At 40.9% G+C, this 26,895-nt stretch overlaps 2 protein-coding genes across 3 annotated transcripts in view; both read right to left on the bottom strand.

The window, feature by feature from the left end:
- Positions 1-11,469, bottom strand: part of MYOM3 (myomesin 3) — a 28,694-nt gene extending 17,225 nt beyond the window's left edge. Inside the window, 13 exon segments of the mRNA XM_067311754.1 lie at positions 356-539; positions 1,411-1,538; positions 2,122-2,175; positions 2,498-2,697; positions 2,789-2,930; positions 3,219-3,380; positions 4,368-4,508; positions 4,775-4,819; positions 7,804-7,892; positions 8,601-8,696; positions 9,871-10,028; positions 10,291-10,450; positions 11,363-11,469. Coding sequence (XP_067167855.1) covers positions 356-539; positions 1,411-1,538; positions 2,122-2,175; positions 2,498-2,697; positions 2,789-2,930; positions 3,219-3,380; positions 4,368-4,508; positions 4,775-4,819; positions 7,804-7,892; positions 8,601-8,696; positions 9,871-10,028; positions 10,291-10,450; positions 11,363-11,469 — 1,666 coding nt within the window.
- A 3,988-nt stretch (positions 11,470-15,457) lies between these two features.
- Positions 15,458-26,624, bottom strand: IL22RA1 (interleukin 22 receptor subunit alpha 1). Of its 2 annotated transcripts, none has more exons than XM_013953330.2 (7): positions 26,383-26,624; positions 24,027-24,159; positions 23,116-23,297; positions 21,533-21,717; positions 20,934-21,069; positions 20,566-20,687; positions 15,458-19,650 (listed from the first exon to the last, which is right to left on the bottom strand). In XM_013953330.2, exons 1-7 carry the CDS (start codon positions 26,423-26,425, stop codon positions 18,628-18,630), a joined length of 1,824 nt encoding a protein of 607 aa, XP_013808784.2. In that variant the 5' UTR covers positions 26,426-26,624; the 3' UTR covers positions 15,458-18,627. The 2 variants fall into 2 exon arrangements, with proteins under 2 accessions (XP_013808784.2, XP_013808785.2); XM_013953331.2 differs by lacking the exon at positions 23,116-23,297 and adding an exon at positions 25,327-25,389 and having other exon boundaries at positions 26,383-26,622.
- Positions 26,625-26,895: the final 271 nt, after the last annotated feature.

Raw genomic sequence — 26,895 nt, 5'->3', positions numbered from 1 at the left:
AAGAAATGGGCCCCTTCTTGGCTGTATCATTCCTTCCAACGCTGGTCTATGTAACCTCTCTCTTACACAGTGCTGGAAGCGTATTTGTAGTAAACACATGCTTCAACAATTTCTTATTTTATTAAATGTAATTCCCCTATCATTGCTTGGATAGATTTACACTGCGCCCTGACCAACTGCAAAGTAATTAAGCAAGGATTTAAGGCTTTAAGAGATTTCCTGATATCAAAGCAACTGCTGTGTAATAATACACCATAAAGTTTAAAGGAAAGGGAGGAAAAAGCCCACATGTTCATTTGATAGTGTGTCTCCTTTTCCATATCATTAGTGTAGTGTATATTAATTAAATTATTACCCAGTTTTGCTCCAGCAGTTATGGGCTCACTAGGCAGGGATGGCTCACTGATTCCATACTTGTTAACAGATCGCACGCGGAAACAGTATGATTTTCCTTTAACAAGATCAAAGAGTGCAAATCTTGGGGAGTTAACTGGCATATCCAGATTAACCATTTGCCAGGAGTTGCTGCCTACAATTGACTGTAAAGAAAAAGGTGATGATTTACAACTCATGAAAGCTTAAAATCCTCCTGAGCAATAACAAAGTTAATTTTTATAGGAAAGTAGCTTTTAAAAAAGAAGAGACTTGAATTATATGTTTATTATTGGTATACTCAAACTTTTCTTCCTTGGCAACAGAGGCCACCTTTGCAACAGCAATGGTATAGCAGGTGGGAAAGGAGTATGTATGAAAGGAGGTTGGTAGAAGATACTCATTAACCAACAAAAGGATTGGAGGTGAACAGGAAAGTGAACACTGTGCAGTGTTTCCCAGCTCTTCCACACTTACTGGCCCATAAGGCAGGAACAGTCTTCCCGTTAAAGCTCTGCAACCATTCTGTGGCATAAGACTCATTTGTTTATTCTTTGTTAGTCACTGTTACTTAAGCTGATGTCAGAGCTGGGATTTTAGCTCTAGTAAACTGCAGAGCTGGAGACAGGCTGAAGAGGCCACTTTTGAGGCTGCAATTCTCCGGTCACCCACACAGAGTGAATAGTGCTGGAGAAGCAGTAGAAATTTCCTCACAGTGTCCTTTCAAGGTGTCTCACTCCAGGTAAGGGACTGAACACATTTTCAAGGGAGAAGGGTGGTTCAGCTTCTTTGCCTCCCTTCTTCTGCTTTATGCTAAAGCTATCAGGAAGAAACATGATTATATTGGCCTTTTTATGATGGGAGGAAACCTGTCTCTTACGAATGGTGACAACTCGTTTCCACAGGCTACACTAAAGAGCCACCAGCAATTAATTACATTCAGTAAATACAGAGCTGTGCTGTAGGCCATCTGAGAAATAAATGGTTCTGTTTCAGGAAGAGCAACTATTGCCCTTCTATGTGGTATTATTTTCTTACCTTTTCCACATAATAATTCAGTGGCTCTCTACCTCTTGGATCTGGTTCGTCCCAAGCCAAGGCCACATAATCTTCTCTGACCTCGCTTGCATGAACATTGGTGGGGGGCAAGGGAATTTTAATATGTCCTATGGGAAGTCAGAATATTATATTACTTTAGGTATAACATAGCAAAAAATAAGTTCTTTTAAAACAGATCGTTTTCCTACTGTAAAGTAAGATTCTTCATTATAATGGATGAGGCATAAACCCTTTGGGGACATACAGGCAATCCAAGATTATTACAAGAGGCTGTGCCATTTGGGATAAATTCTAAGCCTTGTGCACCCTTACAACCATGTTTCACCAAAACAAGGAATTTTTTGTTTTTAAAAGCAACTTAAAAATCTGAATTCCATTGATGTAATGAGACTAAGGGAACTAACTGCCTAGCTCACATTTGAAAATGAGGTTGTAATGTTTCTGAAAATTTCATATATTTTCCTTCCTCTGCTTTTACATAAATACCAGGCTACACCAGGCTTAGTCTAGCAGTATCAATCTAACAGTATTGGCTGGCTCCATTTTATTTTGGAATGCCTCTGTTTTCTTGAGGTGTAGGGATGTGTTTTCCTGAGTGTATTTTTTCTGGAGTCATGCTATTACTGATCTCATGGTTCTAGAACAATCATTTCTTTCTGAAAGAAGGGTTCAATATAAATTTGAAATTACCTTCCAAGTCATCCTTGAAAATTTCTATTGTCTTGCCATCATCGTATGGAATAACTGTAATGTAAAACAGAACTATGTTATGCCCTAAGAGAAGATGCTTAGGGCATGTAAAAAAAGAGAAAAACCAGAACTGTGTTATTTCATTATACACATAATTATGTACATTTCATTACACATATAATGAAATGTCATAGCTGTGGTCTGTTGATCTTCTCCCCTTCAGAATAGTACTAGGTGAGTTCAGCAAAGGTACAGTATGGCAGTATGTAGCAATGATATTGGTGAGAATAAGGAGAATCTAGACAAACTGTGCTCAGTTATACCTGCAGCCTCATAGTGTACTTAAGGGAGATATTTTCCTGTTGCTAGTACGTACTTGTCACTCTTTTGTTCTTGCTGGGGTCATATGTTGTAACTGGATCGCTGCTTTTTGAAGGAAGACTGATGCCCTGTTTATTGACAGCCTTTACTCGGAACTGGTATGTCTGTCCTTCAACAAGGCCCAAAACAGGGAATCTGCAGGTTTTCACAGGCTTGTCGTTACACGGCACCCAATCCTCTGAACCAGCATCACATCTGAAATGAAATACAGCCCGTGCTGTTCTTTCATGTTTTTTCTGCAACATAATTATGAGACTTTTTGCTCTAAGATGATTAACATACAGACCTTTCAACATAATATCCCAAGATTGGACTTCCTCCATTATCACTGGGTGCTACCCAAGAAAGAATCAAGCAATCTTTATTTATATCATGGCATTTCACATTGAGTGGGGATCCAGGTGCACCAGCTGTTTCTGCTGCAGCATCTATATAAATACCAAGCCATAGTGGTTAAGGTTTTTTCTTCTCTGTGCTGAACCTTTCACTCAGACAGTAACTTAATTTTAAATGTGTAATACATTACTGTCCCAGTAATACAAGTCACATTTTCTAGTACCTAAGTCATAGCTGAAACTAGGATTTGGACATTCTGTTAATTTTGCACATGCACAAAATTGGGAGACATTTTCTTGTGAATGAGGTTGTGAATTCCTTTATGCCAAGGGATCAGGAAAGGAGCTTTTGTTCTAAGTAGGAGAGAATTCTGTTTATACCTCTAACAAACACATAAGTAGTCTGTTCTTTGTATCCATCCAGTGTGGGAACACGAATAGTGTAGAATCCCTCATCTTCTTTGTAAGCACATGACACTGTCAGAGAAGCCTCCTGGTCTTGATATTTTAATTTTCGGCGTTCGGAATTCTGCAGCAACTCACCTGTGAAGTATGAAAAGGGATAAAGGAACTCCATCTGATCCAGATGCAAATAAAATGCAGAGCAAGATGAGGGATCTGTAAGACACTCCTGATATTATTACTCTGCCTCTGAGTTGCAGTCATGGACTCTAATCCTACTTTGCTGCTGTCCTACTGTATTCTATTTGTGCACAAATACAGAGCAAAAAATATGGTCCCTGAAGAGCTTGCAATCCAAGCAAAAAAGAGTAGCAAGATATGACTTGAGACAGATTAGTGAGTAAAAGGTACTCGGCTTCAGGGGAGCTCTTCCCACTAGGTAACTGGATGCTCTGACGTCTGCCATGTATTTTACCATCTCTACCAGAGGATGCAATACCACTCAGCATGCAGGATGTTTTGCTTGGGTGACCCTCCAAATCGGAAAGCAGAATGGCACATACTGTGCATTTTGTATATATTTAACCAATTCTGGGAGAGCTCAGAGACACAAACTAGCCAAATTCTCCATAAATCACATGAATTCAATGGGTCCTGCTATTTTCACAGCTGGTTCTGGCAGAAGGATTGAAATGGCAAGAACAGACTTACTGTGTCACTTCTGCTTCCCCAAACTTAATAGCACAGAAATATTACCCCTTTGGCTAAGATCGACCTCCTTCAGTGGCCCCAGAAGAGTTGAGGATATCCAGAAGGTTTTTTTACTAGAGCGCCATTGGCCTTTCAGTGACAGAACAACAGAGACTTTGAGCTTTCAGTGCATGGAACTAAGGCCCTTAAACTCTTCTTACAAACATAAATAAGTCACCGCCTCCAAAACATTTTAGCACTATTATTCTTTTACAAATAGGAAAGAGTACAAATTAAATAATAACATTTGTAGCTCAAGAAGAGCTGCGAGCAGCTCAAGAATCTGAATTCCAATTCTCTTCTGTAAGCATTATGTCACAGTTATGAGATCAATGGTATATTCGTGTATGTGTATAAACTTAGCTGTTGCATACAAACCATCTCTGAACCAGCTAATGTCTCGTTGGTGTTCAAGTAGATCGGAAGAGAAATAACAGGAAAGGGTGAAAGGCTCCTTTTCTCTTGAGAATAAGGGTTTCAGTGAAAAGGCAAAATCTGCCTCTCTGGCAATGAGAGATCCTGTGAAATGAGAGCAAAATACAGCATGATAAAGAGACTTCCCAGAGCCTTCTTCCTATGATAATGATGATGATGATGATGATGATGAGGAGGAGGAGGAGGAGGAGGAGGAGGAGGAGGAGGAGGAGGATGTATTTAGAGTGGTACCTGGGCCTTGCACTTTTCATATGAAGTCAGACTAATAGGAAAAGCTATAGCTCAGAGAAAAAGAATGAGATTGCTTCAGGCTAAAAAAATCAAAGAAATAATAACAGTCATTTACTCACTTCTATATATTTCTGAATCAAATCCTGACTCCTTTCCATAATATTCTGTAAATTAAGAAGAAAATACATTTAGCAAATCTTGTAACAATGTTTATCTTCCCCCCAAAACTTACAATGATGCTCAGTAAAGTATTTTGTTCCCTCAAACAAGCACTTAATGTGAACCTTCAAAGCCTCATTGTGTGGTAAAATATTAATCCATTTAACAGCTGATTGCCTTCACAAACATCAAGGATGTATCTACATAGGAAATTACTGATATGACTATACTGGTATATCTGTACTGCTTTAAGTACTGATGTGCACTCAGTTATTAACAACTAACAATTTTTTTCAACTTGGCTTATATTATTAAAAGCTACACTAGAAGAGGCCACTGTTACACTGAGTAAGAGCAGGGTAGCTGCTCAATGCCACATACCGCACAGAAAAGGAAAGCAAAAAGTGTCAGTGTTGTATACATTACAGAAAATAGAATATGGCCAAACCACTGTATTTAAACAGCCTCCCCTTACAGAAGATGGTGTGGGATTCTTGAAGACTACTGGTGAGTTGGACTTCAAGATTTAGCCAAAAGAAAGGACATCCAGAACTACAGACTGCTCTGAGATACATAGGTCATTCCTGAATCTGAGGGAAGAGGGTCTCCTGCCGAATCATTTGTTACAGCAGCCATGGATTCTTTGGAGGCATCACACGTGAATGCTGACCCACTTAACCTTTTCTAGCCTGTGAGAACTGCTGGGATCACAGCACAAAATGAAGTAATTTGGAGCTGGAATCTAAGAACAGTTGCATTTAAACAGGATGAGATCGAGTTACTTTCCTTTCCTATCTTTATAAGCCCAAAGAAATGCACATAAAATAATACCATTTGTGTTTTTCAATGAATGAAGCCTGACAATAGCAGAACTCATAAGCAAAACATGAGGAATGAGTGTTAATGGCTGAAGAGGTAAGTCATGGAAAGCACAAGAAAGAAACCACAACCTCATCCCAGGTCCTGTGAGCCCCGCAGTGATGTCTTTGGTAAGAATGAACTTCTGCTTTAGGGGATCACCAAGCCTGAGACCCTCCCCTGGCATCAAGGGCATTCCAGACAGTGTGGGGCCCGAGAAGAGATGCCATCAGCTTGCCTGGGGGATGAGGAATGTTTCCAGTGGAGGCAGGATTAAGGCTTTGGTATAGTCTCTATTTTCAGAATGTTAAATGCAAATAGCAGAAGGAGGAGTCGTGTTACTGGGATGGCATTAGACAGGGTCAAGGGAGAAGGAAAGCGTGGGCCTCTTGGCAGCAATCACAAGGAAGATCGTTAGCAAGCTGTTTGAAATGCTGATCAGGCCTGAAGAAGTACAGTTTCATCAGGCCCTTAGAGATCAAGGGAGCAGTCCCATCCAAGGAGGTTTTCTGTGACAGACCACAGCATTTCAGATGATGATTGTATCATCATGCCAGCCCTGATCCCAAAGAGACTGACAGGGAAATGGGGAGAAGGACCATGCAAATATTGTCATGGAGTTTTTCAGACAGCTACTTCTGCTGTAGGGCAAAGGCCCAGCTCTTAAGTTCAGAGTAGCATTGTATACCTGGTGACTTTTTTGGGTTAGGGTAAGGGGAATTTAGGGATCTGGGAAGGTTTGCAAGTGATGGTTTTCTGGACTATTATTAGTGTGCCTTTAGAACTGGTAAGTGTATGCTACATATTTGCAGACATGCTGAATTTTGACAAGGACATTTGACAATGTCCTTTTTACAGGGACATTTTTTGATTAAAGGATTTGAAAGATAACATAAGCAATACACATTTATTAAGATTCTTGAGTACCATTTTGGGATGTGTGTGTGTCTATCTCCAAAGGGCATTCTTATGGGATCAAAATATGGCATTCAAAGAGTAAGGATGATAATAACATAACCCATGACAGACCCAAGAATTTATTAAAGGACTAACAATATACTGTCTATATACTCTATAATCTATATACTCTATATACTCTATACTGTCTATAACAAAACAAAAAAACTCTTCTATCTGAAAAAATAGTTCAAGCTGGCTTGGCTACCAGTAAGATTTCCAAAGCAAACCTATTCACTTCCTACTCAAAAATTTCAACTGTTACTGTCTGAATTACTCCCTGGACTCTTGTCAGTCCTACTGACATTTAATTGTCTACAGTTCTGTAGGTCTATTCTGATCTGGCTTTTTATGACAGGATTTTTATATATATATACATATGTGTGTGTGTGTGTGTGTGCGCAAATATATACACACACACATATATATGTATGTGTGTATGTATGTTTTGGAAATGCCAACAACCAAACTATGACCCCATGAGACTGAATTGCATATTTCTTAAAGCTTGATATAATTTCGCTTTTTAAGTACTGGTAGTTTACTTCCTTCCCCATATGTCTGAATTTCACTTGGGCAGAATGTATATATACAGAGTTCCTGCCAGTTACTTTAAGATCAGCACAGATCCAAAGAAGAAAATCATGTATTTGTTCTCAGTGGTTACTGATTTGAGAGAGAGAGGTGGTGTTCTGTGCAACATCGCACTGCGCGATGCCTTGGAAGCCACATTACGTGCTAATCAATTTCTTGCTTATCTTCAGAAATGCACCAGACTCTTTCTCAGCCTGTTATGTATAGAACTGTATGGCTGTTTCGTATCAGTCCACAAGAAATAAGTATCTAAATTTAGTACAACTTCAGCAGAGTGGAGGGACAGCTGTGTCCAAATGGAATCTGAAAGATTTTGCCTGAGTCCAGACGTGACTGAGAAAGAGAAGCCATTATATATATCAGTTGGTGGTAGCTGAATATTATTTTATGCAGTTGTGCTTAGACCCCCTCAGTAATAAATAAGAGAGAAATTCTCCCCTCTTATTTATAGGGGACTTACTTCTCTCTCTGTTTTCCAAAGTGCTTGTACATTCTTATGATATAATTTACAGCATTGAAAATATGTTGAAAAATCTAAAGAATTTGAAAATATAAAACAAAAGGAACATTTTCTACTTACTTCTGACAAGCACTGTAGCAAATGAATAAGCCTCGCCGTATTGATTCTTAACTTCAACACTATATTCAGCAGAATCTTCCATGGAACATCTGGAAAAAATTATTTTCCTTCCTTTCAGGGTTTTAGTTTTTGTTCATATTTCAGAGATAACTTAGGGCAGGACAAATTCAAATGGGATCCCCTTTAATCCCAGAACTTAGAAGCAGATACTTCCTTTTAATCAAGAAGCAGGTTTTCCTTTTGAGTGCAAGGATTTCTTATAATTAGTGGTCATTTTCTTTCTTGATATACAAAAGCAAAATATTTCAAGTAATGAACAAGCAAAAGCCCTGTGGAACACTTGGTTTCACTGAAGATAGGCATTTGTACTTATTACATGTATAGCGCACAGGTTTTAGTCCTAATATCATTCTGATTACATCCATCCATCCCAGCTGGGATGGATCTGGCAGGTCTGCTCATAAAGTGCTCCTAATGTGTATGACATTGCCCTGAATGATAAAACTTTTCCCATGCCTAAAAAAGGAGCAAAGATTAATAAGGCTGTAAGATTTTGTACTTACCTCCAATTATTTAGGTTTAAATAAACACAGTATTTTTTAAACCTCATGAACTACTGTTGAGATTGCTTCCTGATAGCAAAGATTTAGCTCAAACACAGCCCACTAAAGTCAAACAAGATCAGACTCCAGAAGAATTATCTTTTTTGTTTAGCATACACAAACTGGCTTTTCAGGAAAGCAAGCCTTATTCCAGTAAAAAAACAGCTAACTCAGAGACAAGAGCACATACGTTACCTGCTGATGTGCAGGGTGAGCATACCAAACTTGTTTTTTATCCGGTATTTCCCTGCTGGAGCTAGGCGAGGATCAATACGGACTCCATTTTTATACCTAGTTGAACACAAAGGTGACATGCTGCTTAAGAGGGATGAAGAAACTGGTAAAATTAATACCTTATTTTAAAATTAACAGTGTCAAGCACAACAGGGGCACAACAGAACAGAGGAGTAGACAACAGTTCCTTCTTTTTCAGCTCTCATCCCACATCAAGCTAGAACAGCCTTGCAGCTAGCCTAGATCCCATCCCATAGCGCTGCTTGTGCTTCTTCCCCAGTGCAGCCTGTGCTGCTTGGAGACTGCCTACGGCCGCTTTGCGTTGGCTTGTTGCTTCCTCCTCAGTTTATGCTCCCTGCTTTGCAGGTTGTGGAAGGGAGTTTGAGCAGATGTCTCGTGTTTCCTTGTGTTCACTGGGGATCTGTGGGAGGTTCGTACTCTCTTTGTGCTTTGAATAATTCAAAGGGGTTGTTCTGAGAGGACACAGGACATCAGGAGCTCTAACCGTAGAGGAGTTAGCTGCCTACAGAGTCATTAGTAATCCAAATGTTTGCATACTTCAGACCTGCTATGGGAGGAATGGTCAGTGACTTTAACAAACTGATCAAAGTACACTTTGCGAATTGCTTTTGAGGTGATCTTTCATTTATTTCTGTCCCTCCATTGTTAATGGTGAATGTTGTGGTCAGGCCCAGTATGTAGCACTTTTTCTCTTGTATTTGTAAATAAGCAAAGCTGAGTAAATAGAAGAATTGCTTTGTATTTTACAAATTGTAGGAGCTATGGCAATTTAATGCCAAAACTTTTATTGTATCCTGATTGATAGTCAAGCCTTGGTGGTGCGTATGTGTGCAAAGATTTAGCGCTGGCAGAAGATTCTGGTTTGCAATTAAATCCTCAGTTTGCCTGGTGGAACACAGCACCAAGGGAAGCGGGGAAATCAATCTTTCCGTGCCAATTCACCAACATAAATGTCAGTCCTATTCCAAAAGGAGCCCCTTAGGACAGTCCACTGTCTCCAGGGTCCACTGAATACTTAGCCTCTTTACTGAATCTAACAGTGGAACTGAAGAAGTGACCTAGAATTGAAAGTGTTTTCTGTGAATTCTTAAGCTCTCCCTTCCTTCTTTCTAACAGGACACAGATGTTACTCCTCTGGTTGCTTCCTGAGATGCGCACATGCTTTGTTAGCCACATGGGCCGAGTCAGTCAGCACCATCGACTCACATACCAAGTAACCTGTGGTGATGGGGAAGCCAGGACTGTACACGTCAGCTTCACTTCCATCCTCTCCCAGACTGCATGTACTCTGAGTGGGATCCAGAGCATAGGTGGTCTCCCTGAACGCAGCTCAATGTATTCCTTCTCCATGTGTGCCTTTTCTACAGCCTAGAACAAGGATAGAATAAATAAAGGCAATGGAAAGGGATTATATTCTAGTTACACAAATTCGTTTACAAAAGGGACATGTGTGATGATGCTTCAGTAGCAGCAGTAGAAGGTCTTGTCCTTATTTTTCATGGTTTTGAGGTTGTCCTAAAACCTGATCAGGTTTAGTATCCTCTCCAAAACGCTAGTTAGTGTTACCAGTTATAATCCTGTAGGCATTTCTGCTACCCATAGAAATGTCTGATTTCTTTCTACATCTGACCTTCCTCCGAAGGGCCTTCCGGTCAGCTCTCACACGCAGCAGTCTGCAGTTCCTAATAACTTCTTTTTCCAACTTTTCCATGTCATTCCCAAACCGAACTCTTTTTTGTCCCCTCTGCTCTAGCTCTAGGATGGCAGCTTCTCTTTTTAGCTTGTAATCCCTGAAATAGAGAATGTTTAAAAGCCAACAAAAGTTAGGATAATGGTTTTGTTTGTTTGCTTGTTTTTGTTTCATAGCACATAGGTTTGGTTAAATCTAAAAAAGCGCTAAGGACAGAAACATCAACTCGCACGCAGTAGGGGGTACGATGACAGGCAGTCGTGCATCCTAGAAACCCAGCAGTGCTACCATGAAAGATTCTACTACCATGGCACAAGAAGGGGATCCGCTGTATGGATGCTTTTAATCCTGGACAGGGAACTGGGAAGGATTAAAGAGAGGAGGGATGATGCTGACTACTTAAGTTGTTCAGCCATCACAGGAGGATAGTCAGCAGGGTCATTGCCAAGATTTTCTAGGGAAGAGGGGGAGTTCCATCGTTACCATTAATTTATTAATCTGGCTCTGTATTTTCCATTTATTCCTGTGAAACTCAGTTTCTTTCAAGCCCTTGCTCGTGAGCAGGGAGATGTTGCTTATCATCAGAGGTACCACGACAATATAATATAGTTTTCTGTATTTTAGTTGAGAAATGGTGTTTTTCTTTTCAAAGGAAGAACATCTTGGTTGAACCTGGTCTTTTTGCTTCCAACAAAATGAGTTGGAACCTGTGACATTAATATGCAAAGGTGATAGTGTATACCATGTCTGTATTTGAGTTATAATGATTTCTGACTTACGGTGGTGTTTCGGAGGTCAAGGCAAGGGCAGCTGCTATGGATAATTCTGAAAGGGTGAAAGTCTCTTCTTCCTCGCTTCCAGAGGCAGACACACATAAAAGAATCCAGACAAAGTTAAATAATTTCATAAATTAAAAATTCAGCAAATCTATGAATGTCCAGTACCAAGTGTAATGTTTTAGAAGGTCCTGTCTGGACCTGATTTACCTGGCCTGTGCCTAACTGTGACTTACCTGGTTTTGAACTTTTTCTTTCTAGTCGTAGAGGTCATTTGCAAGCTCTGTTGCCTCTCTTCCTTTTGCTCCTCCTCTCTGTGGTGGAAGAAGGTTCGGGTTCCCATGCTGGGGAGTCAGAACAGAACTTTCTTGCTGGAATAGAATTAAAAATAATAATAAGGCAATGCTGGTGAGCCAAACACACAGGCTGCTGTGCAGAAATCACTTGATGTCTGTGGTAGTTGGAAAATCCAAGTGGATTTTCTGGAACTAACCAGTCCAGTTGCCTTTGCGGAAACAGAGCACTTCTTCAGTCCATACATCCCATCTGCAAACCTACGTCACTGACAATTACAGTTACAGTTCAGTACTTCAACAGGATAATGCTTGATCCATCCTTTGAGTGCATCCTGAGAGATCAGGCATTTTTCCTTAGATCTTGGAAAATGGCTGATGAATCATAGAGAGAACATAGCCTCCTTCAGAACGTTACCCTTAAAAAGCTGCTCAGTAAGTTGCAGGATTTTTCCCGGAGTGACCAGAGAAGCCATCCCAGGGAGGTCTCCCCTGCAGGTGAAATATGGGGAGCAAACATCAGAGCTCCTGGCTCCCATCCATCTCCTGCGTTAGCTGCTAAAGAACAAGGCTGTTGCTGCAGCCCTTCCTCTGGGAATAAGCAGCGTGCTGCTTTTAGGCACTGACTGATGAGTGAGCATTAAACAAAAGTAAATTTTAAAAGGGTATCCCTCCTTATCTCGTTCCATCCTGCAACTGGTTCAGAAACCTATAGCACAATCCCTAAACTGTACAGATTTTCAAGTTCTAAGAGCTTAGGTTGCTTCAAAAAACAGCTGAGTCTCCCTGAAAGTGTAATTGTTGCTGAATAATGTTTGTTCAAACATACTCGTAAATCTCTCCCTAGCTCATGTTCAATGACTGAAATTTTCCCTTGGCAAATTTTTGCCTGGATTTTAATTTTACTGCTTTCTAATCCTAAAACTATATACAATTCAAAAAATTCAGCTTTTACTACTAGTATAATTTTCTGTTAATGTAAGTAAACTGCTTAAAAATAGTCTGCGTAAAGCACAGTTGTTGTGGTAAATGCAAAATATCCCAAAATGCAGATGAGAATACAGAATTATCATAGTAATATTTCCTCAGTAGACATTAACTTTGGAAGAGACTTGTCTAGATAACAGAAACATTGGCGAGTACAAGAAAGAGAAAATGAAACATAACAGGTTTTTATGGAAAGAGTTTCTTTCTAATTTCATAGATCACTACTCCCTTCAGAACTATTTCAGCTGAAAAATGACTACTGGGCATCAGATCTTTATTTTCATGTTCATGAATAGTTACTGTTCATTTCTACTGTAGTTCATTTCTACTATATACTGTTTTCAATTTTTCCCTGGATAATTTTGAATAAATATTCAGTGCTTTATAATCTAGTGTTTGCTGTAAAGATCCAGAGTTCTGATCTGCTAAAACTTATTATAGTCTATTGCTTTTCAGTCCAAGTATAATATTTTCTAAATAGATCAATAAAACAGAATAGATTCTTGCCAAAAAAACATGAAGTGAAACAAAATATTTTCATAAGGAAAACACTGGAAATACAGTGATGACTCTTTAAAGCAGGTATAATCACGAAGCATAATCTCTCGGGTGCAATTCAAGTAAACAGTAGCTGATGATGAAAGTCATAAAATTTTGCTATAAACAATAGTTTACTTACAGATAAACAAAACTCACCCTGTGAAGACTACGGTGAGAGTGCCTGTCCTCAGGGAAGATAAAGGACAAAGGAGCGTTTCCTTTTCCCTGTTGATGACACTAAGAATGACTGTCCCCAAAAGAATGTTCCCCATGTTTGAGTGCCCATCCTGAAGTCTTAAATATAGCATCCTACCATGTCATCGCAATGACCATGGGGAGACCCATGCAGGGGTTACACTATTTGAGCCATTTACTGTAGTGGTAACTAATCACAAACTCTTTTAGGTCGGGCAAATTAATGCCATTGCCAAATGATATAAGGGAAGACAGGTGCCTCCAAATTTCAGGCATCAGAGCATTGTATTATCCTCTGCTCATTTAGGATAGAGGCTCACAAGGGATCTAAAATAAATTATGAACGTTTTAATCTCCTCCAGGAATCTCCCTTAGGTTAACATTGCCGTTGCTGCATAATGGAGTGAGATTCATTTACTTTGACATCTCTTTAGCGAATGCCAAGTCCAGCCAAATTATGTCAGTGTATAATTAGATCAGGAGCTAACAGCAGTTCTGTGTTTTGGTTGGCTGAGACGTTATGCTTTCCCCATTACAGGCAAAGGAAGGCTGGCTGCCATGGTAGTGGGTGAGCTTCCGTATCCAGCTGCCCATAGTGGTATCTGAGAGTCTGGCACAGGGTAAAAGAACAGAAGCTGCTGTTTTACCATTTATTTAAAATAGGCTTGCAGTTGCAGTGTTCAGGATAAACCCTTCAGAGCAGTGTGAGGGGCGAGTGATATTTTGTGTGGTATCAAGGAGAAATAAAGGTTTGAAAGTAGCAGAGCTTTGAGGCTGCGATACCAATTTGTTAGCCAGATGTTTTCCAGCTGCGTTTTATTAGATAAGGAGTCAGTGCATCAATAATGAACTTCACAGAGCAGCTAGAAGTCAGTAAAAGGGAGATGTAAGAACATAAGATTCCCATTCCGTATCAAGCTAAAGGTCTATTCAGCCCAGTATCCTGACTCTTGACAGTGGCCTGTAGCTGTTCCTGAGAGGGACACAATACTTTATTGTCACTAATAGTCCTATCCCCATTAATTTGTCTAATCTCTTTTTGAACTCTTAATGATTCTGGCCTCCACAAGACCTTGTGGAAATGAATTTCAAAGTCAGATTTGGCAGGTTTGAGTCACCCTGTCCATATCAGTAGGATCTATTTCCAAGAATCCTTGTTCACTTCACCATCCAAATAAAACAAAGCTGAACTCCAGCAGGATCAGCATGAGAACTACAAGGACTTCTACGTGCAAAGTTTATTTAGTGACTGTGTTTTGGACATTCCTAAGAAAGCAATAAGCAGGTATTATTGGGCAGGCGTGGCTGAGCACATTTTGGTATAAGCTGAGCTGTCAGAGTGAAGGAATACTTTTCTTTCATCAGTTTTGAACCATTGCATGGCCACTTCAAGTGCTTTCCTGAATTTTGTATTATGAGAAATAATGAATAATTATTGTCTATTCCGCTTAATATTTATAATTTCATTCATCTTTGTCATATCAAACCTCCTGTATCTTTTAAGGAGAAGAGTCCTGACTTATTGTCTCCTCGTATGGGAGTCATTTCAAACCTTTGACCGCTTTTGTCACCTTTTTCCTATAAAATTATTTCATAATCATGCCTCACTTCTCTCATTATCTTAATTTGAAAAGAAGGAGATATATATGGCCATTTTAAATGCTTTGAACTAGCAGCTCTAAGGCCACAGTGTAGCACTGTGATCCAGCTGCTGTATAAGTTCTTCCAAGCAGTTCTGCTGCTGCATCATACCCGCCATCGTAGCAGCAATACTGTTTGGCCAGTGTGATGTCAGAACTGAGATAGGGAGGTTATTTTATCAGGGTCCCATGTACTTTCAGAGCTGCTCCTCGGTTGTGCTTCATTCTGTCTCCAGCATTTGGAGCTTTCCATTTGTTCCTTAAGTGAGATTTTCCTCAAAGGACATGTAAAAAAACCATCAGTTGCTTTTGATACTCTTCAAACAGGGCACCTTTCAATGCCAAATCGAACAGCAAGCAAATAACAAGGGGGAGCGTGAGCCTCAGTCGGCGGCGGTATGTTCATCCCTCTGTAAAGATCCCTGGTGAGCTACGAGCAGGGCTGCCGGCACGGGGAGTGGCTAAGTGACAGCTCCCCAAATTTAGCTGAGAAGACAAAGACAGTAATGCTTCCCTATAGGGTTACAGCTGCCACCTGCTATGCTGATATCCTTGTGACAACTGGAACTGCAATGCTCACCTGTCATCGTTGTGACATCTGGCTAAGAATAAGCACGGTCTTTGTCACAAGGCAATTCTAGTTTTTATTACTTAGAGCTATCAAAACTCTTATCTGGAAAAGTCAAGGTAAACATAAAATCATCTCTTGTTAGATACAGATTGCTTGCATGTGAAGACCTTTGAAATAATGTTGAAATCATGCTGTTTATCTGAAAGGGTCCTTACACAGAAGGGGAACGAGATAATTAATATAGCTGTTTTCCGTGATGAATTTTGAAACAAACAAGACTATCAATTTGATAATGAAAAGCAATGAACCCGAAGGTAATAAGATCAGTACATGGTGGTAAGGGATGGATGAATTGTAGGGAGTCACCTCTGTAAGCCTTGGCCTGGAGGGTCTTTCTGTTGGTGGAGATCCCTGTTCATTGCACTTGCTGCTGTTAGGGGTAGAACAGATGAGGGCAGGATGGCGCAATAGCTGGATCATCAGCCTTTACATCAGTCCTGCTATAGGCAGCTTTTACTAACTTGTATTGTCAGAAGGGATGGAGTTTTAAAAGTATTTAAGGTGTCTGATGAAGAGATCAGCACTTCATTGTGTGCCATTTTGCATCTTTAGGCACCTACATGCACTCTAAAACCTGGTCCCAGGTTTTCTACACCTCAGCTCCCATCCCTCCCCCTAGGGCACTGAGATGATACATTTTTTAAGGGCTGTGACATGATCAGACTGTCTGGCAGAGGGCTGTAGCTGTTCTTAAGATGGGCAACAGAGGGATTTGAGAAGGCTGTTAAATAGCAAATGTATATTTTAGCAGTGTCTTTAAATTCTCTCAGTGAGCCCCCTTCCCTTCTACACTATGCTGCCCATACCGACCTCGCACTGTGGGTTATGTTTCACAACAAGAGCCAAAATGATGACATTGTGGCATTTGATTATTCCCTGAGTAGCATCACTGGGAATGTTGTTGACACAAGATATGCAGCCTACAGGCAACTCTGAATAAAGGAACTGGCATCACTGGCTTGAAATGCAGCCTCTCCTAGGGGGGAATTGGTGGAGCAGAATGTTACCCCTGGGGTCTTGGCTCTTCCTGGGAAACAACACCGCTTGGCTGCTGCAACTTCTGTAACTGCAGCGTTTCTGTATGTACTATTTTTGATGGTATAGTTTGGACACAGGATACACGAGACAACTCAAATGACATTCCACAAAACCTCTCATGTCGAATGGCACTAAGTAAAGCCACTAAGTAAAGCCAGCACAATGAAAATGTTCTTTCTGGGTTACTGCCCAGACCATGTACGTATTCACACCTTTCATACCCTTTTCCATGAAGCTTTTGCATCACATCTGGCGTTTGGACCTTTCTGCCTCATGCAACGTGACCATAGCGCTTTGTCTATTATTTATTCTAGAGTTAGGGGCTGAACCGTTACCTATCAAATATGGCATTCCTAAGACTATTCCTTTAATCCTGCATTATATCATCTGCATATTACATTCGTAGCACTTTGTTTTGCTTTTTAGGGCAGTCACTCTTGATCATTTCATTTATGGAGAATTTTTGAGGTCAAAATGAGACAGCTGATGATCCCAGTAAAAGAAACACATCTCCCCTTCTTTATTTCTCTGCTGGCTCTTTTAAGAGAGGGTCTCAGCATGTGATCTAACTGATATCTGCTCTCCAAGTAGCATCAGTCTTATCAAAATTGCTCTATGTGATCACAGTGCATTGTAGCAGTTCTTTTTCATTCAAATGGCTCACCTCACTGCACCCCTGCCTCAATGGAAGAAAACCCCTTTACTTCATAATATCAGAGTTTATTTGCAAAATCACGCTAAAGCAAGTGGAATTTAGCCTTTAGCCTCAACAACCTGGACAGAGAAAACACGTAAGTGCACTCATGAGGAGAAGAGCTCATTCTTGTCTCTGTTCAGCCTTTCATTGAAAGCGCTAATCAAGTGAGTACTTCCCCATACCATTCAAAGGCTTGTTTATTCCTATAAATGATTTCAGTTCTACCTTAAAACTGATGTCATGAGACATTCACATTTTTTTACCACATCAGAGCAGATCAACAGGCTGAACTATGCTCTGCTCTTAGTCAAAGATAATAATCTCCTCGGTCCCCCCCCAAAATACCATATATCTTGCCTTTGGTAAGGGTACAGTGCTAAAGGAATTTGGCTCTCTGTTTACATTGGTTTGGGTTCATTTCAGCACTAGAAGTGGGTGAGCTGGTGACAGGAGCAGAGGAGGGTTCTGCAGTTGTAGACGCTTCTCCATCATGCAAATGGAGCGTTTTGCTCATCAGTGGTGCCAGTGAAGGGTAGGAGGAAGAAGCTCAAGACTTCCCTAGTCTCCCTCATAGATTACTTAGTGTATTAGCATTGCTGGGTCTGAATTGAGACCCCTAAAGGCTGTTTTCCACAGAACAGTCAGGTTAGCATAAACTCCTCACTTTCCTGCCTCCGTGGAATGTGGTCCTTGCTGCTCCATCTCTTTCATGGGGTTTTCATGGGGAAGAAGAGAAGGTGCGACTATGTCATGAGAAAGAAATGAGCAGCAGCTCATAATAGGTCAGGACTGGGCCAAGACTGCATCAATCTGTTGGAGAGATAAAAAGGCTTTATCTTTCTACAAGCACCAAAGAGCAGGATAGGGGACATTTGGTTTCACAAAAGTGCTGCATCAGGAGCTGTGACCACAGTCTCAATGACTGCTTTAAAGGCAAAGTCCATGACATGAAAGTAGTCTATTGTTTTGCAAGAATCATGTCCAAGGGTAAAGTACAAATATATATTTCATTGTTTTACTATACCATGATATATTTAATTCTTTTAGCTTTGCATACATTTGCACTTGAATTTCTTCAAAGTTTGGATGTATTTTGGACCTGGATCTTTGGTTCTGATAAAGAGCAAATGTCATTTCTGTTCTGAACTTTCCCAGATTCTGAGGATACTGAATTTGGAGTTTGAACCTGAGTCCTAAATCAGCTTTTAAAGTAATCCAATCCATAATCTATTTGAAGAAAATCCAAGGAATAAAGACCTATTGTAAGTGGAAAGATAAAGCCTTTCAGTTTTCCCAGAAGTAGTGATATTAATAAAGGTAACTACGTCCATAATATAACAGTGGAAACAGTCTGACCACTCAGTACCATGTTATAATACATCCAAGAGCTGCTGTGTTTATTTCCATTGTACTTTTTGCAGGGTAGGTTACTGTTTCATGCAAGTAAACAGAATCTGGATTTTGATATCATTATGTCTTCCTAATAAATTTCTGTGTTTTCATCCATACTTTGGTCCCACTGAACCTTTAAATTTATATCTTTGAACAACATAGTGAGGGGAATGCCACTGTCCTGGTCTGAGATAGTGTCTTGGGACACAGCATTATTCAGTTTTGTGCAGTTTAGTTCCTTTGCTGCTGTTAACATCTCTGTTTCTTGAGTCTCTGGGAACTGCAATTTATTTTCAGAATCTAGTGACATCCACCACTCTGTGTTGTGCTCTCCAGGGAGGTTGTTACCAGTGCAGACTGAGAGGAGGAAAGCTGCTGACAGAGATGACAGGGATTCATCCTCTGGAACAGAGTCTCTGTCAACTTTCACTGAAGACAATAATGGTAGCGGTTCTGCTCTCTGTTGTCTATAGCAGCTTCCTTGTTCCAGCAAAGACAGTGGCAGCTGGGGTATGTGCACTTCACTTTTCACCCCATCAGGCTGGAGCAGCAGCTGCTGTGTTTGCCCAGGGATCTCCTGTAAGAGAACTGACTCTCTCGTGTCACTGCTCTTCCATAATGACAGTTCTGGCCTCTGTTCTTTGTAGTCCCAATGACTGCAGCTCTTGCCCAGCATCTGGATTACAAGCTTTCCACCAGCAAAACAATCTGGAGAAACTTCCTTTAGCGTCTGGTTTGGCTGCAATTTCCTCTTGTCAACAAGGTCCGTGCCTTCGCCGCACACGCCATAGTTTGGGGGCAGAGTTTCGCTGGACACAGCGCAAGGAACGCTTTGCTCAGCTATTTGAGGAGCGTAACCAGGAGGAGACGTGCTCTCCAAGCAGCGGGGCTGAGCGGGCGGCAGGAATGCCGGTATGCTGGCCTGTTGCTGATAGACAGTTTCTGGCGGACAGAAAGACCATTGTGGGTCCAATGTTTTGTCCAAACGCTGGCTGATCTGTGGTAACTGCGCTTCAGGGATGAGAAGTGCAGGTCTGGATAAATTAATGGGCTTTATAATATGCTCCACTGTCAGTGTAAGAGGCTGGAAGGATGAAATCCCTCTGAAATCCTGTCAAAGTAGATAGACAAACGTGAATTATTAACAAGAAGTCTGTGACTTTAAAGGCTTGCTTTAGATTCTTAAAAATTCTCTTTGGAAAAATATCAGTAAGAGCCAGCAACTATCACAAAGGATCCACTCCACTGACACAAGATCTCTGGGATTTTTTCTGGTCAGTGAGCCCTCAAACAAATACAGACATTTCTCATTCTGCATCAGGGCAATTGTGCAACTCTAAAGAAGAAAAACATCTTGCTTAAATTTTGCAGTGTTTGGCATAAACCCTGGAGCATGGAAATAGATTGCCCTTAAGTTAATTTAGCATGCATAACCATTACTTGCTATCGGAGATGAGGGATAGGTAAGAAGGCCCAGGATTTCCAAAGGTGCTTGTGATTTAGGATGCCTTAGATTTTAGTTGCCCAACCTGATACCTCCTTTAGAGGTGCCCTATTTGGGGGAAATTCTGAGCGCTCATCTTTTATAGGTCAAGTCCTGTTAAATTATTGTCAATAGGTCACTCAAAAATTGGAAACCAAGATCATAAGAAACTGAAAATTTTAGGTTTAAGATTGGAGGCAATGGAACTTTTGGGGGTCTGTGATTTTGAGAGCGGTTCTAACACATCAGTGTGAAGTCCTGTTCTCCTCTAGGGACAATATACACCGTTTATCTAATTTTGTAGACTAACCAAGGTTCTTCAGATCCGCAGGCATCTTTGTTGTTGTACTTTGCAACTCCTCTAACAAATTTTCTCTATCTGTGTTAGGATGACCAGATTCAAACTGCCAGCAGTCCGCAGCGAATGCCTAGACACTGCCCTTGTCTGCTTATTCATCCTCCTGGATTAGCAATACTAGTCAGATCTATGCACACAGTCCCGAGCATTTTAAAGATTTGCTGCAATGGCTTAGGAACACTTACCAAAGACATTGGCTGTGCACTGCGTTGCTTGACATACTTATAGATCACATAACTAATTGCAGCAAACACCAGTCCTGCAGAGAATGCGAGTGCCACAAAACAGTAGAGAAGCCAGGTCTTATCTGGTTAGTGGAAGAAAGAACAAGTAGAAAATGTTGCTTCAGAGAGTTGGACTAGAAAAATTGCATGGGATCGTCTAAATGACATTATAGATTGAGTCTGGTAGGACTAGATTTTTAAATTAGGAAAGTCAGTGTTGCTTCAATACCTTTACCAAAGCTATGTTATTTTATACCAGCTGGAAATTGGTCTCTTGTGCACCCAGTATCCCAGCTAGACTTTTAATGGAGCAGAGTTAGCACCCTCACCTGCTAATGTTCTAACCCAAAATACTTGAGATTTGCTGCTTCTCTCGAGGAGACATATGTGTACTGTTCCATTATATTCAGTGTCTGGGTCCAAGTTGGAAACTTCAAATTCTTTGTTGTGTTCATTCTTTGTCCACTATTTAAAATAAAGGCAAATTCAGTATTTTAGAAAGATTAAATCTACACAATTACTTTAACTCAGATTGCAAAATTCACCATAAAATTTTAGTTGCTAATAACGTGTTACAGGACTCTAATAATTCTGTATGTATGGATTTCTAAATATATAATTCGCTTTCCACTGTTTTTGTATTTACTTTTGCATTTCAATTCCTTGAGACTAGTTAAGTCAGTTTCTTTTTTCGTATTTATCAGTTTTACTTCTTGCTACTTATGCAGTACCCTGGGAAACTAGTTTTCCCTGAATTTCAGAGAAACACTTAGAGTTCCTGTTGTTTGATGAAAGTCAAAGACTCTGAGAGTTCCCCTTATACAGCAGAAATCACATCCATCTTTAATCAGCTCTGATGTCCTTCTCCGTCTTATGCAAACTGTGATTTAAAAGAGTCAGTGGCTAGTGACCTGAGGTTGTGCTTTACCTTTTGGCGTGTCCTTTGGTTGAATATTGTTAAGTGATAATCAACAGAACCAAATTTGCTATAAATGTCCTCTATGGTTAGCTGGCGGTCATCCTCACCCCTCAGCGGAGTATAGGGGGGCTGTATAAGAAACTTTATGGAACGTACATTAGGAATATACTCCACTTCTGGTGCTCCAATAATAGCTAGCAAACATAAAACAGGAGTGTCAATGGTTAAGATTAAAGCTGTTGCATTATCAGATGATCATATACACATGTAGGCTGACCTTTATCTAGACACCGCAGACTGACTATACATTATGAAACTTCTATAAAATGCTGATAATGCTCAACAAGATTGTTTTACTTAGTAGAAAAGCTGATTTTGTGTAATTTTTTGATTACTTCTGTTCATATACAAAAAATATTTCAGATGTATTTCACTGAGCATAGGAAAAATCAGGCAACAGGAGATACTGTTTTCATCCAGGGTTCTGCCATCATTAGCCATTGTTCCCCAGAATTCTCTGGAAATTTGTTCCCCAAGCTTTTTCTTAGGACCATGGTCTCACTGTTTTCTCATTGCTTCTCTTTCTTGCACAGAGACGTCCTCCTGCATGCATGTGCGATGAGGTGAGAGTGAAACCCCACTACAGGCCACTCAGCTATCTCCTACCTAAGTTCCTATTCCAACCCTACTTCAGATTTTATCTTTATAACATTTCATGTTTCTAGTCCATAAAGGAGCTCATTGTATCTACACTTATCGTGAGTGAAAGGCAGATGCTACAGCACACAGCATTTACACAGAGGTTTAACCCTATCTATAACAGGCTGTTTAAAAGCAGCATTCAGCGATCCTTCAAGGCCAAGTGGCTTGAAAAAATCAAACCAAAAAGAATGGCTCTTAGGGACAGGATACCTTCACCATAGGTGCTAATGTTTTTGTGTGATGAAAAGTGAATGTTTAATGATCAAAGCAACTATATGGCTCTCTCAGAGCTTCTTTCATGCAAAGATCTGAAGGCTTTTCGTAGTCATTGATTGCTAATGCCTTCCTGAAATATTTTTGACAAATATGCAGAGGGAAAATTTTATTCGCAGAGCCAATAATAGACTTCCCAAAGGCTTTATTGTGTGTCTGTGGCAGAACTCACTTGGGGGTTGGAAACATTAGGTATCCACTGGTCTGGCTGCTTATCCTGGTTTTCTGGAGTTTGCATTTCAGTTTGCATTTCAGGTCATAGCATCTTTGACTGTATCACTGGTTCTCCCTAGGCTGCCCATCATGTCTCTTATTAGGATCCTTCTGCCTCTCTTCAGCCTTAATAGCAGCTCTTTCTTCAGGGACATCTGGCTTTTCCTCTTCTCTTCTAATCCCACTTTGGTGTCAGACCTCAGGGAAGACCCTGACCGCCTGCTCATTTGCCTCTTTGCCCAATAACAAACCTTCTTCCTGGGCTGGATAGCCTACATTCCCTTCCTATCAAGCACAGAGTCTTGCAACACTGAAATTAGAGCAAATCTTGTCCTAGACATCAGTGAGACTAAGAAGGAGTCTCTAGTAACCAGGTTTTAATAGATTTCAGCAGTGGTACTTACTCTCTTTTCTGGGTTCAAACCTTTCTGAGCGCACCCACTTGGAGGAGCAGTAGTTCTGGCCAGTGGCCCTCACTCTGGCATAGTAATGCTCAGTGAAATTTTCTGTTTCACGAGTGAGATTGCAGGAAGGCTGTGTGATACTCTGGCACTCACGCTTGTTAAGCCAGACTTTTTCTCCATACCTTAGAGAGGACCAAACAAAAGCTTTTAGTCTGTTTAGTAGAACAGGTGTGATACAGTCCCTCTCCACAATGATCCAAACAGGCAACTGTGCCAACCCTTAATAATTTTCAAATTCATTGTTACAGTTCGGGAGTGGTTGGGAATGGAATGGCCAAAAAACTTCCCCTGTGTTATGGCCCTTAATCCGTTCCTCACTGACGGCATCTACATGGATATTGCATTGAGGAAGTGCAGTTAATTTTCAAGAGGAGTCTCCTGAGAGTCAGGACTCTTGCGTTCTTTGCCCAGCTCAGGCCCTGAATCATTGCATGCAAATTCACTGCTGAGTTTGTGGACTTGTCCAAATGCAACAAAGCTATTGTGTAGCACTAGTCCTATTCCTCTTATTTCTCATCACTGAATCAAAGGAAGGCAATTACTATTACCTGTATTTTACAGGTGAGGAAACTGCGGAGTGGGGAGAAATTGCTGAAGGCAAAGAGCAGCTCAGTAATGGAGTAAAGATAACAAACCAAGACTTAAAATTTTCCTCATTTCCTTAATTTAGCGCTGTCTACCAGTGGAAATAATCCTGTCCTTTACTGAGTTCTTGTCTAAGCAGAGCTATTTTCATAGCAATAAAACAAGTAGCAGAAACAGCAAAACCTACTTTTCTTTCTTACTCCTTCTCCCTTTGAAAACAATGGCCCTAAACAACAGAGCTCCAGAAAGAAGCAAACTTCACATACTGTTTATACTGGACATCAAATGCAGTGCCAGGAGGAATATCTGCTTCAGTTTCCCATGTCAGGATGTTCTCAAAGTTTGTAGAAGAAAATGCTGCATGTTTCAGACATGATGATCTCTCTGTAGTGACAGTGCCTAGGGGAGCAAAGTAGCTAGTATTAAATGCATATTCTGGCATTTCAGCTTTCAGATTAATATGGGTCCAGTGCTGATCGGCCATTTAGTGAACAAAATTACTGGGCATGTCACTTCCAGTCAGCTAAAGATGGGCTGCAAAGCAGAAGCTTGCACAGAACAGGAACCCAACCAGCACATCGCAGTACAGGCTTTGCAGATTGTTGACTCAAGCCAAAGAAATGAAAGTTAGGAAGTTTTACAGAAAGGCCTCAAAACCCCAGGGTCAGAAGCAGAATCCAGGAGTCCCTGATAATATTTCTTTTAAAGTGGTTAAGTGGCTGGGAAGCTAAGAACAGTCTGTTTTCAAGGCTAGATTCATGCCTACACACTCTCTCTCTTTGCTTTCTGCCCAGAGTCAGGCAAGCAGTATACTGAGATCAGTTTCACATCATTGCAGATGTGAGTGCTGTTAACCTCTTGTGCTTTGAGTTTTATTGGGGAAAGGCTGCCTGTACAGAGTGACACTCAGAGAGCTGAGGCCTGGACTCTGATCTGGGAGTGCCAGGGTGAAGGCAAACAGCTCATGCAGCTCCCTGCAGTTTGAGTCCTGTGCTGCCTCCGCACAGAGGATGGGTTCTGGCTTTAGTAAGCAGAAATGTCACTTGCCCCTTAAAAACGTGCCCCTAGTCTGAGCAGAATATCACCATGATCCATCTGCAGCAAACTAGGTCTGACCAGGCACTGGAGAAATGTCCTAGAAACTTTTGGCTCCCTGTGGTCACTGTCATGGGAATACACAACGTAAAATTTCTTCAAGGCTGATCCGTAAAACCTTCTAACTTGGAGAGTAACCTGCAGAGTGGATGAGCTGTGTAAACTGGCATTATAGACACATCCTCAAAGATGTATAATTTATGCATTACTCCCAACTCTTGGTTTGCGATATTGATAAACACCTTGAACTTGCATGGGCTTCAGTCTGCACTTGCTGAAAATAATTCATTATGATTCTTGTAAATGGACACACAAAATCAGTGAGCCTTCCTGAAAAAATGGTGAGATATACAATTAGAAGTAGTACCATTTTACAGATGGGAAAACTGAGGACCGAAATGTGACTTGGACAAGATCTCATTGACCAGTTATAGAACAGGGACTAAAACACACCAGTTCCTGAATCCTCACCTTAAGCTTTCCTTCCAGCTGTCTCCATAGCAGATTGCTGAGTGTCCAGGTTAAACCACTAGGCTATGTAAGAGGAGAATTAGGCAGAAAGGCATAAATCCAGTTCTCAGTCTTGTTATTTAGGGCATTTGGGCCTAAAAGCAACACACAAATGGGCTGCAGTCTAGTCCAGGTTTTGTCCTGATCTCAGCTATAGTTCAGCACTTGCTTCCTCTCATGCATGGCTTAGCAAAATCTTCCTGATGAGGCAGAAATACAGCAGTCAGTAAAAAGGGAGTGGTTGCCCCTCTCTAGGCACCAAGAAAAGTCGGTCAACAGTACCCTGACCATATCAGAAGTAGAAAATCTCCATCTTCCCACATTTATCCATACCAAAACACAGTTATGCAAAGCAGTTGTAACACAAGCACAGTCAGCGTGGGCAGGGAAGAACCAGGATATTTCACAGTATGAAAGTCCCTCTGTTTCTTAATTTTCTTTAGGCACCTTCCCCTACTCTATAAGATCATGGGCACATGAACAGAGCAGCGAAACCTGAAGAACAAATTGTCTTGTGGCAGAAGCAGATGAGTGACCTGAAAAGCTGGCATTTGAAAACATGGCAAGTTTATCCTTGATTCACCCAGGAATGAGTTTGCTACATTTGGAGCAGGACTAAGTGGCTTTTAGGGATACATTATATGTTTGCAGCTTTTTAAAACCAGAGATGTTCATCTGTTCACGTGCCTCTCCATTTAGGACACAGGGGAACTGATCCAAAGCCCCCTGAAGTCAATGAATTTTTTTTTTCCTGTGGGATTTGGATTGTAACACATCAATGTCAGACACCTCGAAGGAAGCTTTTCTTCTCCCTACTAATCAAGAAAGCACTGAGCACACCAACGGTACTTTGAAAATATTTAAAGGAGAGCAATACAGCAGAGAGCTTTTGAACAACCTCGGACAAGGGCTCATTCTCTAGGTCTTGTCTGAGGAAACATGACTGAACCACCTCTCATGCTACAGGACCCCACAGAAGCAACCACAGTTAGCGATAGGAAAGAAGTCAGGACTTACCGACCACCAAAGATACAGCCCAGAAGATCAGAAATTGCTTCATGAATAACTATGCAAGCTGGGATGTGAGAGCAGGCAGTTGTTCCTGTGCTCAGGTGAATCACCTTTTACAATTAAATTCTTGTTTGTGAAGCCAGGTTGGCCTTGTTGCCCAGTAACAGGCTGCAGAGCTACTATCCCGCCTGCATTCCCGTCTGAGATCACCAACTGAAGATGAGCGTGCGCATGTGTTTGCATATGAGAGAGAGTATAAGACTGACAACAGGAGCACCTCTCCCCTCTGAGTATACACACCTAACTGTACAAAGGTGCACAAGCCAGAGGCTTAGAAACTCCCCAGCTTCTGAAACAGAGCCAAATACCAGTTTCCTGATAAAGAGCTTCCTGCCTGAAAGCCTTCACTTATATTTCTGTTTTGGGGCTTGCTTTTCTGGTTGGATAGCTTTGACTCGTTAAATCTCTAAAAGTTAAAGATTAGTGTGGTGCACATAGCTGGTTTTATAACTGCTGCAA

Source organism: Apteryx mantelli, chromosome 27, assembly GCF_036417845.1.
Source record: "Apteryx mantelli isolate bAptMan1 chromosome 27, bAptMan1.hap1, whole genome shotgun sequence".
NCBI classification, from domain to species: domain Eukaryota; kingdom Metazoa; phylum Chordata; class Aves; order Apterygiformes; family Apterygidae; genus Apteryx; species Apteryx mantelli.
Note: the sequence above shows the minus strand (reverse complement) of the source record. Positions and strands in the feature narration are given on the sequence as shown.